The 17,958-nt window shown below is 40.0% G+C and overlaps 6 protein-coding genes across 6 annotated transcripts; all 6 read right to left on the bottom strand.

The window, feature by feature from the left end:
* Positions 1-913: 913 nt before the first annotated feature.
* Positions 914-2,032, bottom strand: TM35_000071810 (uncharacterized protein; the record flags this gene model as incomplete). The annotated part of the gene is made up of 1 exon (XM_029023627.1): positions 914-2,032. The coding sequence occupies one exon, from the start codon at positions 2,030-2,032 to the stop codon at positions 914-916; it is 1,119 nt and encodes a 372-aa protein (XP_028884823.1).
* Positions 2,033-2,389: 357 nt separating this feature from the next.
* TM35_000071800 (eukaryotic translation initiation factor 3 subunit 7-like protein) lies at positions 2,390-3,916 on the bottom strand (the record flags this gene model as incomplete). The annotated part of the gene is made up of 1 exon (XM_029023626.1): positions 2,390-3,916. One exon carries the CDS (start codon positions 3,914-3,916, stop codon positions 2,390-2,392), a length of 1,527 nt encoding a protein of 508 aa, XP_028884822.1.
* Positions 3,917-4,533: 617 nt separating this feature from the next.
* Positions 4,534-5,934, bottom strand: TM35_000071790 (protein fam63a; the record flags this gene model as incomplete). Its single annotated transcript, XM_029023625.1, has 1 exon — positions 4,534-5,934. The coding sequence occupies one exon, from the start codon at positions 5,932-5,934 to the stop codon at positions 4,534-4,536; it is 1,401 nt and encodes a 466-aa protein (XP_028884821.1).
* A 957-nt stretch (positions 5,935-6,891) lies between these two features.
* TM35_000071780 (protein kinase-like protein) lies at positions 6,892-12,192 on the bottom strand (the record flags this gene model as incomplete). The annotated part of the gene is made up of 1 exon (XM_029023624.1): positions 6,892-12,192. One exon carries the CDS (start codon positions 12,190-12,192, stop codon positions 6,892-6,894), a length of 5,301 nt encoding a protein of 1,766 aa, XP_028884820.1.
* Positions 12,193-12,944: 752 nt separating this feature from the next.
* On the bottom strand, positions 12,945-16,316 carry TM35_000071770 (putative kinesin; the record flags this gene model as incomplete). The annotated part of the gene is made up of 1 exon (XM_029023623.1): positions 12,945-16,316. One exon carries the CDS (start codon positions 16,314-16,316, stop codon positions 12,945-12,947), a length of 3,372 nt encoding a protein of 1,123 aa, XP_028884819.1.
* A 322-nt stretch (positions 16,317-16,638) lies between these two features.
* On the bottom strand, positions 16,639-17,658 carry TM35_000071760 (uncharacterized protein; the record flags this gene model as incomplete). Its single annotated transcript, XM_029023622.1, has 1 exon — positions 16,639-17,658. One exon carries the CDS (start codon positions 17,656-17,658, stop codon positions 16,639-16,641), a length of 1,020 nt encoding a protein of 339 aa, XP_028884818.1.
* Positions 17,659-17,958: the final 300 nt, after the last annotated feature.

The following is a 17,958-nucleotide window of genomic DNA, read 5'->3' as shown; positions in this document are numbered from 1 at the left end:
AATCTGTTATTATTGTCACACTTCCTCCGTTTTTTTTTTTTTTTTTTCTTTTCCCTTCCTCCTTCCTATCACTATTATTGCCGTCACCACCCGAGCTCTCTGTTTGTTTTATGCTTTCTCCCTAACTTCTTTTCTGCAGAGGTAAGAAAGAAATCAAAGGAGGAAAAAAAAAAGAGGGAGAAAATAGGAAAGCATAGAGAATTCAAATAATCACAAAAAAAAAATTCCCGTTGGGGTGAAAAAACACGAAAATAAATGAAAGCTTTCCTTCTCATCTTATTGGTATTTCGATTTGTATTTATATTTTGTAAAACCACAAAGCAACCCCAACGCTCGATAAAAATGCTTTTTTCCCATACATAAAGTACATAATTAATAATAATAACAAAAACAACGATATTATTCTTCTCTAAGAGAATATTATCTCTTATCCTTCTTTTTAAGAGGGGATACACCTATCACAGGTGTCTGTATTCCCGCACTGAGTTTCCCTTTCTCTTCCCATTTTTCCACTCCTTCCTCCTGTTATCGTATTACGTCTTGTTGTTATTACCCGCAAAGAATAAGGGGAAAAAAAGAATATATATATATATAGAGAGAGAGGGCGGAAAAAAGGAGCGCGTTCGCACAAGATGGCTTTGTGGGTTTTTTTCTCTCTTCGTTGAGGAAAACAGCAAGTTTAAAAACAGGGAAAAGAAAAAAAAAAAAAACGACAATAAAAATGTTAGAAGTGAAAACAAAATAAGTCGTAAGGTAAGATTTAAAGGTAATAAGAAAAATAGAAGAAAGATCTATCAAAACAAGTGCAAGGTATGCTAAGGCTATTTTTTTTACTTTCCTGATACTGTTTTCATTTTTAAACTTCCTTCTAGACGCAGAAATATGCAGAAATGTACCTCCTGCCCCATATGTATTATAAACCCTCTTTTTCTGTGGCATTAGTTACTGAAGGCACTAACTTTCGCTTTGACGCGTTCAAAACTTTTATATTTTTTAATAATTCAATCATGCGTTCCTGCTTAAAAGTCTCTTCTTCTGTTGAGGAAGTGTTGTACATTGTACCAAGCAGATCAGTAAGTGTCCACAGTCCACACATTACACCACAGGTATCGTACACTACAGCCATATTGTATGAACCTTCCTTAAATGCAAGATAAGACTCATAGAGTGTGGTATTTATGCACAATCTCAGAACTTCTGAAAGAGGCAACTCACCCACACGAGGTGGTTTATGTGGTTTTGTAAAACACAATTTCACTATGGAGTCCACTATTAGAGTTCCAAGGATGTGTCGCTTGTTGTCATTAAAGTACACTGGTACGCGGCTATATCCTTGAAGGAGAATATTTTCAATTGTCTCTTCATTTAGTAGAGTTTGTGAGGAAAGCATAAATGCCTTATCTTCTGTAGTGACAATACAATCCTTTACTCGTAAACTAGAGAGTCTCAATGCGCCTTGCACCATCTTTACCTCCGATTCTCGCAAAAGTGTTTGCTCCTCATTTTGTAACACTATAATTGAAACTAACTCATCACGTTGTAGATGTTCTTCCTTGTGTCCTAAGAACATATCTAACAACTTTCCAACAGGGTAACTCACAGGAGCTGTAACGACATTAATAACCCACATTAATGGAAGAAAGAAGGAACATACTTGCATCGGCCAACGAACAAAAACTGAGAGAGGAATAACATCTCCAATAATCAAAACTACTGAGATAGAAACGAGAAGTGCAGTTAGTTCATCAAAGACATTTTCAAGTAGAATAGGTAATCCTGTCATCGCTGATGCATTCGATACTAACAAGGCAACAAGTGTCCAATGACCTAGTCCTAGTACACGCAAAAGTGCAGAGGCTTTTTGTTGTTGTTGCTCTGATGATCCCGTTCTCGAAAGAATACGCAAAAGTAACTGGTCGATTGAAAACAGTGCTACCTGTAGCCCTGCAGTGATGCCCATGAAAATTATAAGCCCAGCCATACCAAAGAAGTAGACCGTTCTTTCTTTCCCTGAAAGAGGTTTAAGGCTCATATTTTCCTATATACATAACGAGAAATTTGTTATCCCAATCCCCATAGACAAGAACAAGATTTAAAAATAAATAATAAAAAATAATTTTTTTTAAGGTCATATAATAAACGCAAAAAAAAAAAAGAGAAAAGGAAGAAAAGAAAAGCATTCAAACAAGGAACCTTAAAGAAACAAATAAAAATCAATAACGGTATCACCGTCCATGTCAAAAGAGACACACAGCTATATATGTATAGAGAGAGACACAGTTGTTCATAATTCATTTTCTTAGATGATATTTATTATATTATTTCTCTCATTTCTCATACCCGCGCTGCAACACAGTTAGGTTTCCTTAATGCTGTTATGTTGCCTTCACTACTCGTCATCCTCATCATCGTCATCATCGTCGTCGTCGTCGTCACCATCATCGTCATCGTCATCATCATCATCGCCCGTATGTCCAATCAGCAGAATTGAGTTTTCACCACTCTTCTTGATAAGTTCTGCATCCTTAAATTCCTGTTGCTTCAAGAACGACAAAATGATGGCGTCGGCAATAGCCCACATGTTCGCAATTTTGATGCCCAATTGTGCTGCGAGAGGACCAGGGTCTTTTGTATGGGTGGCCAACACTTCATGCTTTGTGGGATCCAATGTACCGTTACTCTTAAGACAACGAGAAACAAAACCAATTTTCATTAATGCACCAGACAAATGACAGAGGGAAACCCATCGTGCCATCTTCTGAGCGTTTCTGCGATACTCATCAGAAGTCCACTTCGCACCTTGAGCGTCTAGCGTCTTACGCCACTCACTGCTTACACCATCTGTGCATTGCTCCAAAAGACCAAAGAGACGAAGATACTTATCATTCTGTACAGCATCAACTTCACAACGAACAAGTAAATCATATCGATCTTCTGAATCACCGTGCATAACATAGCGACGATAGCGGTACATACGTGGTTGGGTATTGGGGAATGGATTCTTTTCACATTTCATCTGATAACGAGATTTGGTGCATGCTTGAGCAACAAATGCGTTATTTGCCTTTGTGGACTCTACACCAAGTGATGTGATACGCTCTGATTCAATTGGGTCATTCTCAGTAGGACGACGTGAAGAATCTGCTGTCTCACCCACCCACTGCATTTCAATATTACTATTCTCCGCTTTTGTGATAAAAACTATACGGCCATAACGGAAGAATTCAACATGCCATGGGTGAACACTACGGCTGCATGTCATTATAAGAGCGAGAACCTCATCTGTTGTTACAATAATAGGATGGGTACCATGTGTCTCCTTCTTGAGAATATCACGGAATACCGTATCCTCGAGGGTATTTGAACGAACAAATTCTTGTCGAGCTGCACTTTCCTCATCAAGTCGAATTGAAGCTTTACAACTTGCAGTATCCATATTGTTATTATAAATAGGTGGACGATTATGAATAGAGATATCTGCAACGGTTGGAACATCTTGCAGATTCTGCATCTTTGCCAACTCAGCTTGCGTAAACTCTGCGAGGATACGCACATCTGTTGGTACTCGTATAGTGTCGGGAAGCAGCGTAAGATTGCGCTTTGTTTTCTTGGTAAAGTTGTTGCGTGGGTTTTGTGGTCGCTTGGTGAATCGCCGTTCGGGTCCAAAGTTGCGACGTTCCTTCGCGTGTACGTTGCGCAGAGCCTTCACTCGGTTTTCGTCCTTGACGACAGTGAACTGGCGGGCCTCCCGGGCGCGTTCCTCGCGGGCAGCCATGACCTCCAGCCAGTCGCTTGGGGGGAGGGGGTCGGTCTTCTGGTAGAGCCGCACCGGCACCCCGTCGACGGTCATCTCCCGCGCCGGCGGGCCCCACGAGAAGGGCGCGTTCACGTAAATCTCCGGCAGATCGAAGCCCATCGCAGCGCAGACACAAAAAGCAGAAGGGAACCTCTTCGGGCGAACACGTAAAAAAAAGAACAGAAACCTGCAGGGGAGGAAAGAAAGAAAAAAAAGAAAGAGACAGTAAAAAAAAAAAAAAGGAATTGAGGAAAAGAAAAAAAAACATAAAAAAAAAAAGAATGCAAAGAAATGAAAAAAGACCAAAAAAAAAAAAAAAAAATACAATCAACAACAAAAAGAACCATGATGAAAACAACGGTAGTGACAGACACACACACACACACATACATACACATACACACTTTTTCACTTAATATATACTTCTATCTCTCCCTCCCTGTCACACACCTGTAGAGATGTCATCACAGATACAGATACAACCCTATATATATATATAGATATTCCTGTTGTGAGAGTCAGAGTGAAGGAAAAAAAAAAACAAAATAACAGTAATAATAATAATAATAGTAATAATAATATGTAATTCAATGAGAAATTGTATAGGCCGTACCAAATGAGGGTCCGTAAATATACAAAACAAGACAAACTTGAGACTATACATTTGCATAGGTATTAACAGAGCTAAAGAAAGGTTTATGATATCCTACTGACTATATCTACAACCCTCCTAACTCTTAACAAAGGCTGTTCACCGCAGCACTCACACTTCCACGTTTCTGAAGAAGCTCACATGCATCGGTAAACGATATGTCAAAACCCATTTCTGAAATCACAGTTGCGCCCTCAATAACCCAAGACGGCCATTTATCCTTCTCATTAGAGTTATTAATTTCACTTTTTCCTTTTTCTTTTCCATCTCGTAGGAAACAAACAACCTCATCTGGACTCGGGTCAACACCATCTCTTTCATTCAATTTAGCCCGAGCAGCGGTAACCGCTTCTGTAGTAAATTCGTTCCCTGTACGAGATTGAACGGCCAAAAGAAAAACATCAGTATTAACGCCATTACCATCTGTAAAAGTAGCTGCACCATGAACATCCTCAATTGCCTCAAAAAATATGGAAGACTTATCTGCGTAGGTTTCATCTGATAACAATAGTAAAAATCTTCCACCAAGTTTTACAGCAGTTGAAAAGTGATTGTTCCAAAAGAGAACTACAACTTCTTCTTCAGAAAGGTTTTCTTGAAGTGCTTTGAGTCCTTCCTCTGTTAACTGAGACTTTGTATTCTCAAGAAATTCATTTGCAATAGATGATAATTCATTTTCTTTGTTAATAGCAAGAAGACTAACCTCATTAAAAGACATTTCACGTAGTGCAGCATATTTACTATCTGGTGGAATCAACCAACCATGAACAAGTCGTAACCCTGCAAGTGCGAATAAAAGTACGTCTTCTTCGGCATCAAAACCATCTATAGAAGAAAATATAGGACTAATATTCATTCCATGATAAAGACGTTCTAAAAATTCTTTTCCCTCATTTCCCTTAGACAACTTTGCCCTAACTTCATCAAGTCGTTCCTGCAAAAGAACTGCTATTGTCGCTACTTCAGTTCCACCCACAACTCGAGTTGTGGGACACATAATCTTCGGTACCTCTGGCTTATTTGATGTGATGTATGTAAGGATAATGTGACGTAGTTGTTCAGATTCAATCCATCGGGTTTCACTTGGGCAAATATCAACACGTCCCAATAGAGCGAGGGCATTAGCTGCCGCTATCACTGGGCACGGACCGTTATGATCTTGTGTTACGATACAGACACTGCGTCCACAAAATACGTCATGCTTGACACGATGGGAAGCAAAACGATCCACCACAGGAATAACATCCGGAAGTATCATCACGTTACCATCATCAAAGTCTTTTTTAGTAAACGCTGTAGCTACTAACGCCGATACATTATCATCAAGGAGGGCATATAATTTTCCCGCATATACACCTAGGACAACCCCCTCACCCTTTGGGGTCTGCAGTCGGCTCTGGTAAACGCAGCCAAATGGAGCCGTTGCCTCAGCGGTGATGTTAAGTTTGCGAGAAACACCATCATCACACATAAACTCACATTCCATTCCCTATCGTATTGATCTTTTGTACCTCAGCAGTTCCTATTACTTTCTTTGACTTATAATATTGTTATTTCGATCGATCCTTTTCTTCCCTGCCTTAGTCGCTTTAATGGTGTCGGTGTCGTTATTATTATTATTATTATTATTATTATTATTATTATTATTATTATTATTATTGTGTTTATTATTCACTAGCTTTCACTGGCGTGGTTAGTTAGTCACGCCCCCTCAAAGAAAAAAATACACTCAGGTGAACACCTTCCCACGCTTTACGTAGAAACCAAAAAAAAAAAAGCAAGGAATTAAAAGAAGAAGAAAGTATTTGTTGTTCTTTTTTCTTCATCTTTCTTCTATTTTACCAGTGATATCAACCACTTCTGCCACTACCGGTAGATGTACAAACTGCAAATAATTTTTTCTTTTTCGTAACTGTTCCCGCTATCAAGAGGGTAAGGCAAACCACACAATTTTTTTTTTTTTTTTTCTTTGCCTCTCACCCTTATTAATGTTTAAGGTGTCTGTATTTCTACAGCGATATTTAATTGAACACGAATCAAACACGTTACCCACGGAGTTGGTATGAAGGAGGAGGCATAAACCAGCCCTCTAGGTTTAATTGACCTAGTTACCAACCAATAGGTAGTGCTATATATAAGCCGATAAAAAAAATAAAATAAAATAAAAATCACGCTCAACACAAAAATCGGTTATTCTGCTCCAAACCTATTCTTTTACTTCACTTTGGCTTCTTATTACTTGTATACGCCAATAGTTCTATTGAAACTTATTGGCGTAAAAAAAAAAAAAGAAAAAAAGATTATTGTTGATTCTTTTTCTCACCTTATTTTCGTATTTTTTTTTTCTTTTGTTATTTAATACAATACGCGAAACAAATGTAAAGCAATATCGAAGTGTTTTTTTTTTTTTTTTCGGTGTGTTGTTGTTGTTGTTGTTGTTCTCTTAGTCTCCTTTGGAAGAATAACTCCAATGGGATTGAGGGTGTAACTTTGCACTCTGGTCAATATAAGAGAGCCATGGATGTTTCAAAAGCTCATCTGATGATGGTCGCTTCGTTGTATCCCGCTGAAAACATAACTTTAAAAAATCACGGCAACATTCAGATGTATCCTCTGGAATACTTGGAATGCTATCAGTTGATCCCACGTAATACATTGCTGAGTAAACGTTTTCAAACTCTTCCCGCCATGGAGGAAGTCCACCATTAAGCATCTCCACTACTGTACAACCAACAGACCATATATCTGCTTTCGTTCCATACGGTTCATTACGAATAACTTCTGGCGCCATCCAGAAGGGAGATCCCACAAGGGTCTCACAACCGGCGTGGCTTCGATTCGTAATACCTGCCAACACTTTGCTGGATCCAAAATCAGCTAGCTTCACCACTCCAAAACCATTCACAAGAATATTTTCACCCTTGATATCTCGATGAACCACACCCTTCGAATGCAAATAACGAAGACCTAACAGTATTTGATATGTATAAAGGCAAATTACAGATTCATTTAATCCTTCAAATTTTTTTGCGATGGAAGTTAAACTACCTGCTACTGCAAATTCCATAAATATCATCATATAACCATGTGCAGTATGACATCCATAATAACGAATGATGTTTGGGTGACAATATTTTTTAAGCATATTCACTTCCACCCTGGCTTGTAAAAGAGCATCACTACAAGGATTTTGAATACTCACATACTTGACAGCCACAAGTTTTCCACAACTCAAGATACCGAGATGCACTGTACCATAGCTACCTGAACCAAGAGCAGGACCACAACGGAAAGATTCTAAATCCTCTTCACTTATACCCACTATATCATCATCAGAGTCATTCAGAGATGAAGTAGGAGAATTTAACGTCAATGGTGAGACGAGCATACTCAAATCTATACCGGAATGTCGACGGACATGTTTCAGAGCATTTACTGATTTTTTGTCAGAGATGAGAAATATACGTTTGGGATAACAGAAATCAAGCAGATAGCGGTACTTCTCATAACGATATTTTTCTTCTTTTTCCATTAACTCAGTACGTAAACGTAGACCAGCATTCAATACATCTTCTCGCTCCTCAACAGATGCACAAGCTAGTAATTCACATTTTAAGTCCTCAATACGGCATCGAATTTGTTCAATACAACTATTAATAGCATCTATAGAAGGATCATTACTGCTGTTATTCTCCGTTCCAGGAGAAATTACGTAAACCCAGATGCCAATAATGATTGTTATAGCTGCAGAAAAGAATATAGTTAAAAAATACATTTCGCCATCGCGACATGTATAACAGAGTCTAAAGTAAACACGAACCTGATGAATCCATATAGAGAGAGTTGACATAAACACTACTACAGAAAGAAGGAATAATAGCCTATTAATATTTATATAGGCCGTTGGCGTAGTGTAAAAGTAAAGCAGAATCCGGGAACCATGGAAAAACAAGTTGCTTGATGACAATAAAAAAGGATGTTGGTAGAAAACCTTCCACATAGCGACCTCAATTACCATTCCCACACGCACAATCAATAAAACAGAGAATTTAAGGTTTAAGTCACATCGCAAGAGTTTCATTCCCGAAACTCTCTCCAAGGGTAACAAAAATAATACCACAATCAGAGCGCTACAAGGTGCAAGCAGGTTTCCACGAAAAGGTTCACAGGTGGGTAAGTCATAAAGAATTGTATTGCAAGCGACAAGATCCATGATCATTGAAGAAATAGGAATCATAAAAACAAATGTTAAAAGACGCACTATGTAATGTATTTTAGAAAACGCACGTAACAATGGATAAATCCTTCTATAAGATAAACGTAGGGAATTATCATGTCGAGACAGAAGGAAAACTGGGAATACAAAAAAACCCCAACAAATAAGACAGTAACTAACAAAACTTAGTTGAATATAAGATCGAAAATTTTGATGAGGCATAAGCAAATGCATACTACGCAAACCAAGTGCTGTCATGAATCCAAGCGGTACCGGAGTAAGTGGATGGAAGGAAGCACCAGGTAATTGCATTGCATTAAACAACAATGAAGCTAGTACCATATAATTTGAAAATTGTGATGTAAATTCTGCTCGATACAAGATAAGTCGCAGAGGTGGTTCTTTTTTGAGATCTATTAACCATTCTCTCCATGTCATTTTAAACAATCTCAACATGAGGTGGATTGATAAAAACCCACACGAGAGAATCACAATAATAGCGATAATAATATTACGTAAGGTTGGTATATTTGGTGGAGGATCATATGGTACACTACCCATGAAATGTTGCATTAAAAAAAATTTTTCTGTATAGGTGTGCACGTCTTCATCTGTACAATAAAAATTATACGCGAGGATGGGGAAAATACGATGTAAGGTTTCATTTTCTTTTTGACTATGTGGGGAGTGACGTGACACCAGCATCATAGCCCCTGATGCAGATACTGCATCTGCACCTAAACGTCTCTCTTGCTCTACCTCTTCAAGCCTCTTTGCATGACATTCTACGTGTGAATCTTGTGTCCACCACACCCCACCACTTGTCCTAAACGCCGCGGCACACAACGCCACTGTTGTCGATGGTTGGTCCACATCGAATAGTCGCAGCGCTGCCCCTGAGCGAATATCCACCTGCCCTCGCACCTCCACACCGCGGACATTCGCATCCAGCATCCCGTTCACGCGCGTGACATTGGCGTTAAGTGTGAATCCCTCATGCAGTGCAAGTCGCGAGGTGCGATCAATGTCCACCTGCTGCGCTGCGAGTAGCACGTCGCCGGCCCCCTGCACGTCCGCGCTGCGGAGGACGATATTGTCGAGGGCGATGCGGGCGCCGTCCAGCAGCCGCAGCGCGCCGCCCACGACGATCCCCGCCGCCCGTCCGTCCGCGCCGCGGAGGGGCTCGACGCTCCCCGACACGGCGCCCCCGCGCGGGAGGTCGAGGCAGCCGTGCAGCAGCAGCCGCCCCGCGTGGTCGAGGGCGTCGAGAAAAGTGAAGCGGGCGGCGCAGTCGACTTCGGGCCCCGCCGGCAGGGACGTTGGCGTCGGCGGCGACGTGTCCATCGCCACAAGCGTCGCGTTCGGCGAGACGGTGAAGCGGACGCGGGAACTCTGGTCGCGGTCGACGGGGAGCTGCGGGCTGCTGCGGCCGTACATCACCGCAAGATGGCCAATCCCGATGAGCGTGTCGCCAGAGAAGTCAACTGTATCAAACTCAGCGGTCAAAACTCCATCAGAAACAAGTTGAACCGATCCTGTACTGGGAATAAAATGAGTACGTCGCATATTGAAATGTGTTTCCTTATCAAAGTAATTTAATCCATATAGTGTGGCAATCACATTTTTATTATCCAATTCTTGACCAAAAATATCAACGGTAACGTTTCCTGAAACTTTAAGAGAATCAAAAATCACAGACTCACCTGTAATAGTAATATGACTATTATTACCTTTTACAGTGGTTGATACAAAAGCGCAATCTTCAAGAATAGTTAACTCAGAGTTATTTTTCATCACCACTGATCCCTTAAATCGTGCATCAGATGCCCTTACTAGAGCATTACTACGCAATACCAAACGTCCCTTTTCTCCTGTTGATAATTCTGTGATATTAACCTTACCTGAAATAATAAGAGTTCCTTCTTTATTTTGAATACGTGTCTGACAGAGAAGGGTTTGTAACTTGTCTAACACAACTATTCGAATAATACCACCTTGATTTACTATAACATTATTTCTATTCCTAGAATGAATACTGCCAACTCCTTCACCTCCCAAAGATAACACAGTAATGGTGAGGTTTCCATAGTTGTGAATAACTCCATCACCTTCTAAACTAAGTTTGTGAACATCAATCATCATGTCACCATAGTTACGTAGAAAAAAAGAGATTGTACGAGGTTCATAATTGTGAGATGTAATGGTTGAAGATCCCATGCAGTTAATTGCACCTTGTCCCACAATATTACCTCCTGACCAAAGAAATGAAGACACATTAAGTGAATCACGTTTGAGTACTAGTCTTCCCAAATGTTTCACTTGTAAACGATCAATAGTGACAGGATAAACAATATCAGCATATCCTCTAAAATAAACATTTTTAGACTCTGTTAGAATAACAGTATTATTAGCTAATTCAACCAATAAAGACGATACCTTCACAAATCTTGAAGAACCTTCATGACGATAACAAACATGATAAATACCCTCATGCTCTAGTATTCCAATAAATATAGCACGAGTTCTACTAGAGAGAGAAAATTCAGGTAAAATAATATGTTCCCATGTAAATTCATCGCATAACTCTTCTGTAATAATAAGAATATCACGATCTGTTAAATTTGTACCATATACAGTCCCTGTAAACTCCATACCAGAACGAATTTGTGGAGGTTCTGTTGAAATACCTTCGGGTCCAGCGATATCTAGGGATTTTCCAACTTTTAACATCAAATATGGTAATACTTCTGGAAAAGGTAAGTAACATATTGTAACCATTCCACCCCGAAGAGGGACAAAATGAAACAAACCTTTACCAGTATCCCAATCATTCTCACTAGTTACCGCTCCATGTGTATTAAAACATCCCCAACCCTCCATTACTTTTACTTTTGAAGAAAAAAAATAACTCTTATCTTCTGTAAAAGGTATTTCAATAATATCTCCAGTAACATAATGAGGAGAATCATTTTGTTTCTCTTCCATGTTGGATATCTGAATTATTGGTTTGGCTGTAAGAAGAAATGGTGGACCTACCATACAGTTTTGATCACTTTTGATTTCTTTTTTTCTTGAGCTATATTGTATCATGGAGATAGGTATACATGGCACAATGATAACCATATCTTTAACAACAAACTGTGGGTAGGGGGAAAATGTAAAACGCGCAGATCGGCCATTATCCAGTACCTCTATTTGACCATTGTCAATTATTTCTGGAAGTTGCTGTATCCATGGGTTACTCTCCATATGTACAACTCGCCTTGTTCCATTAATCTCAAATATATGGCCTTCACTGAGAATTCTAAAAAATTGATTTCTTAGATAAGACTCATTAAAACCCTCAAATACAGGAGTTACTGCCTGAATCCCAAATGTTGCGCCACCCTCACGAATTATCTCTTCTGTAAGGCCACTATATACACTACCCCCAAAACGCACTTGTGCTCCAAACGCATGCGTTGAAAGACACAAAAGAATAATCAATACGATGAAATAACTATAACGTCGTCGATTTATTTCACTCATAATAATTACTTCTACTCCACCCACCCACCCCCCACAATCTAGTCTTTTTTATTTATTTATTATTATTTTTTTTTTTTTCTTAAACGCCTACTCTTTTATTTAAATGAGAAATCCCCCTTCTTCCTTCAAGGAGGTGGTCTTTGTACAACCTATCACCATCAGGAAAAAAAAAACAAGTTCAAAAGAGAGAAGAAATATATATTACCCAATATAATACAATTACATACGGTGATAAATTTCTAAAGAGATCAATAAAAAGAGAAAAAGTAAAAGGATACAGTAACCAACTAACTCGGTCCATGCAATGAAATGTTGCCGGAAAGGCTCAAGCACGTATATACACACATACATTTATCCACGCATATACAAGAAAAAAAGAAACATACTAGAAGGATACATACTTCATAGAGCCAACTGTTCGAACTGAGAGAAACTGCAGTTCCCATAAGCAAAAAAAAGTAAGAAAAAGAAAAAAAAAACATGACGACAACAATAAAAGACATCACAAAGAAGTATCTTTCAAGATTGGAAAAAAAAAGTAAGGGAATACTCAATTCCTCTCCGATTTTTTTCTTGGGAAGAAAAAGGAGCAGCAATAATAATAATAATAATAATAATAATAATAATAATAATAATAATAAAAGAGGTAACCCTTTGCTGAAGGAGGGAAGAAATAGAAAAATGGTTTCTACATCTTGCGAATCAGTTAAGTAAAAAAGAAAAGGAAAGGGTGGTTATCATCAAGAACAAGTCTACCTCCGAAACTGAAACCTTTTAAGCAGAGAGCCTATTGGTCCAACACGTTCTATTTCTTCTGCTCTCGCCAGTTTGGCTTGAAGATCCATCAGTTCCCGTGTTAGCAAACGCAATGCCTCTTCCAAATGCCTCTCTTTCTGACTTTTCTCTCTTGTAATTCGTTGCACAGTTTCTGAGGCACAAAGTTCTTTCATCTCTGCGTTCCTGCATCTCGCCTCTGCGGAACGTAATACAGCAGCTTGTCGTTCACGTTCTTTGTTTAAGGATTCAAGCGTGTTTGTCAAACGAGCCTTTTCCTCTGCTGCAAACTGAAGCTGTTCTTCCATATCCTTTTGCATTTCATATTGATCTTCCAGCTCATCTTGTTCTTGTGCAATTAAATCCTTATAAGAATCAGGTAACTGACAACAAGGAGTGACACCCACTCTTTCCATCTGATTTTTAAGTCGAATACACAATTTTGCCGCATACTGAGCTTTTGATGCCTTTTCAACAATTAGTTCTTCCTTCATCATTAATTCCTTATCCTTTTCATCAAGGATGTTCTCTACATCTGGGGTGTCATTACCTTCACGCCCCAAAATAATACCCGTTAACCTTCGCTCTGCATCACGTACTGTTCGTAATATTGACATATAATCATCCATTGCAATAGATTCAACTGGAGGGGGAATAATGTTATGTTCTGGTACTTCTAAATTTGCAGCTGTCATTTGCTGATGGAGTTCACTTAATACCCTTTGATAAAATTCATCATTAGACCGTGCACTTGTCAGAAGGTATTCTTGTCGCTCAATCGTTTCCAAAAAGGTATCAATTTCATCATCCTTCACCTTTAGTAGTACATCCATATCTGTTTCTTCTGTAGCTTCCTGTGGTTTACCATCAATATTACCTGTTCCAGGAGTTGGAGTGGAAGAAGAAGAAACCACACCAGAAATACCCAAATTAATTGGAGGTACATAGGGTTTCGGTGCATCATCACTTGATGCTACTGCTGCTTCCAGCGTACGAACACGTTCTTGTAAAGCATTCTTCTCTCGCATGCTGAATGCCAATTGATCAGAGAGTTGCCTTATCGCCCTTGGTGTATTATCCGCTTGAGAGTAAACTGAGTTTGACCCTGTTTCGTCAGAGCGTGCATTGTTCTGTCGTGAGTCCTGTGTACTTCGCCCTGTATTTAACCCTGGATATAATGGAGGAAGACCGCGTGCTGTACCACGTGCCGTCCCCCGTGCTGTACCGCGAATACGTGCTGTGAGTGGAATGAAATTTTGTGAACGTTCAAATTTCAGGGTTTCCAATTCTCGTTCAAGTGCCGCATTACGTGACTTGAGTTCATCAATATCGGCTTGCATGGTGACTCTAAGTGTCTCCACTTCAGAACTGTCAACCATCATCGATCGTTTTGTTCGTAAAAATTCTGTAATTTCATCTGTATCAGTTACTTCTAAACCATTTTTGGCAAGATATTCACGTAGTTGTTTATTTTCATCCTGAAGTTTATTAATTTCCTCCACACGTTCAGCACATGTAATAGTAAGTCGGTCAAGTTGAGCACGTAATTCCACAGCCTTAGCATGTTCCCGATTTATTTCAGCTTCCAGTCTCTCCTGAATTTCTTCAACCTGTCCAACATCAAGAAAAGTTTCTGGGAATACAGCTTCTTGAACAGGAACACCACCTAATTCTTTAATCTGTTCTGTAAGAACTTCAATATGTTCATGCAATCTGACAGTGTCATTAGCTCGACTTGCCAAAAGAGCATCTTTTTGAGCCAATTCTTGTAAAGCCTTAAGAAGGTCTTCATTCGTTCCCTCACGCGCTTTATCAAGTTTGCTCTGAAATTCCTCAATAATACGTTCTTGAGCCAATTTCATCTCCGCTCGTCGTTTTGCCTCTTGACGTTCTTGTTCTTGAATAAGTTTCGTAATTTCCTTTGAATGAGCTTCTTCTTGGTACTCAATTTCCTCATTCTGTTGTTCCTGAAGGTTCTCCACTTCCACTCTGTAAACTTCACGCAACTTTTCAACTTGTTCTTCAGATGCTCCAATAGATTGAAGATGAGCCATACCACTTTCAAACCTCTTATCAACTTCCATCCTTCGTCGTTCATACATTTCTTTTAATTCCTGTCGTTCAGCCTCACGACTAGCTATTTGAACCTCAAGAAGATTAATTCTTTCATCTTTTTCATCCAATAAAGTTTGAAGTTTACGGGCCAATTTTTCATAATCCACAGACACAGATTGCCTTGCCACCACTTTTACAGCCATAGCACGTAAACCGAACTGCAGTGAGTTTGTTGTTTCGTGAAGATGATCGCTACTTGGTCCAACAGTAAGAATAATAGATGTACGACTTCTACCTCCAATTGAATCTTGTAAAATTCGTGTGAGTTTTGAATTTCGCCATGGAATATGACGACCACCAGATGATAGTGCTGAAACAACATGACCAAGAGAAAGTAAAGACGCATTAATACATTTTGCTTCATCCTTCATAATAGGGTTGTCATTTGTAATACCTGTTTTACTGAATCTTTCATAACCTGCTAGATCAATAAAGGTAATTTTACCCTTTACTTTCCCTGATGCAGGATCATCCGCTTGTTCAGATATAACGCGTATAATAAGTGCTGTGTGTCCACGACTGGACTCTGGATTCATAGCGGTTGCAGTCACCACACGACGTTCATTACCATTGTGATAAAACCGCATGAACTCTTGCGCACTATGCAGAACATGAGAGGTACACCCTGTGAGTTCTACACCCTCCACTTCATCAAAACGAATATCAACTCGATCTTTACCAGATCCCACCATTAAATCTCCGAGATGGTCACGATATATTTGCACAAATTGTCCAACAATTTCGTAATTTCTCTGAGAGTCTGAGTTTACTTTTTCAAAAATAAGTTTGGCAGCACGAGGAATAATTCCCTCTTGTCCTGAAGTAGTATTACACATCGTAAAAGATTTTCCAGTACCCGTCTGGCCATAGCACATTAACGCGGAGCAAAAACCATTAAATGCGTGATTAATGCATGGCACAGCTACAGTTTCAAAAATCTCCTCTTGGGTAGTATTTTCATCAAACGCACCATCAAAATTATAATTGCACTCATCCTTCAAAACAATACGAGTATTTTCTGTAGTAACAAGTTGGTAACCACCATTCTTGTAGTCTGTTTTATTTTTGGGGCGAAGTCTGCAATACACAAGACAACGAGAAATATTTTCGTGTCCATCGTCTTTGCTTTTACTGTGAGCCTTTACCGTTCCTTCGCGTCCCGCCGCCTTACCTTCCTCACTCTTTCCTGCTGCTGCTGTCTTTGTGGCTCCTGCTGCTTCAACTTGATCGGCCATTTTTTCGCAAATTACACTCTACTACTTCCCACTTCAAACGTCTTTTTCGTCCTTTATTATTTTACACCAAAAACACGCTAATACCACAAGTGTAGCCTTGCGTTTGTGTATCGTATATTTCTTGCAGAAACTAGAAAAGGAAGAAGAATAAGAAGAAAAAAGGGGGAAAAAAAAGAAGAATAAAAAACATGGGATAAATTAAGACTCATCCATTCTTATTAAAAAAAAAAAAAAAAAAAATTCCTGTAGGGACATCTAAACAAATACAGAAAACATTGAGGTTGTAAATTCATTACTGGCGAAATCAAATAATGTATGGTTATCACTGACCCATTTCTGGTCCTGACAAAGGCTGTGCCGCAATATCCTTTTTATTATCATTATTATTCGCATCACCATGATTTTCTTTTGCAGTATCACTATTTCCATGACAAACAATGTCACCACCATCATGGGCAACTCCACTGTCATTAACATCATCACCATCATCACTAACATGATCGTATTCGTCTTGATCATTCACACTCCCTTCTTCGCATGAAACACGGAATCGCTTCTTTCGAGACTCATTTACGCGTCTTGTAGGCAACACTTCAAAAGCACTTTTCCAGTCACCACTAACGGCATAGCGACAGAGTACTTCCACCACGTGGTTCACCGTAAGCACCTTACAGCGGTTTCCTACCTCAATAGACTCTTGTAACGGTAAACGCGCCGTACGCACGCCGTGTTTTACTGCAGCATCACGAGTAAGGAACTTTCGCGCGTTGTGGTCAACGAAGGCGCCGACAATGTACACTTCACCAGGTTCCAATCGTTCCAGCACTACGTCCGTGTCAGCTGTAAGGTACACCACACGCTCTGGTGGGTAAATAGTGGACCAGTGATCATCATGCAGCGACGGTGGGTAACGCCGAAAGCCGTCAAAGTCACACAATCCGCGCAATGTATCGGTATGATCAGGTCCGGCGAGGGAAGAGATAACGGGTCGCAGAGGAAAGTTGTGGTGGCGCAGCGCACTGTAGGCGAACTTCACCTGCGATACAGTACTGCGACAGTCTGCCTCTGTCATACACCACGCGAAGCTGAGATCGAATACAACTACCGGTAGTGTGTCATCTGCTAAGTGTTTCAACCGCAACTCGTGGGCGGCCGCCTCTGCAGCCCGACGGATGTCGTGGACTTTGGCGGCCGCGTCCCGCCGCTCTTGCCGCTGCGCCTCGTCGAGGGCGTCCCACTCGCGGCGTTGCTCCTCCCGCCGGACCGCCCGCGCCTCCGCCCGCCTCGCCCGCCGGGCCGCCTTCTTCGCCCGCCAATACTCCGCCCTGTCCGTCTCCCCCATTAACTCCAATAAGAGAAGAGAAAAAAAAAAAAAAAAAGAGAGAGAGAGAGGTATCGGTGCACCACCTTGTCCAATGTGTATGGCACTGATGGGAGTAGGGATAGACAGCGTATAGAAACAACACAGTCAGTACCATCGTGAAGAGTAACAAATAAGAAAATAACGGCAGAAAACAAAAAAAAAAAAACATCACAACATAACACATTACGACGCTAAATATATATTATTAGAATCAATGAAATAAATACAAAAAATGGTCGATAGAAATACTTGATAAAACGATATCGGGGAGAGCTCTCA

The sequence above is a fragment of the Trypanosoma theileri genome (assembly GCF_002087225.1).
Source record: "Trypanosoma theileri isolate Edinburgh chromosome Unknown TM35_Tth_7_V1, whole genome shotgun sequence".
NCBI lineage: Eukaryota > Euglenozoa > Kinetoplastea > Trypanosomatida > Trypanosomatidae > Trypanosoma > Trypanosoma theileri.
The sequence above is the reverse complement of the archived record's forward strand: the minus strand, read 5'-3'. Positions and strand labels throughout refer to the sequence as shown.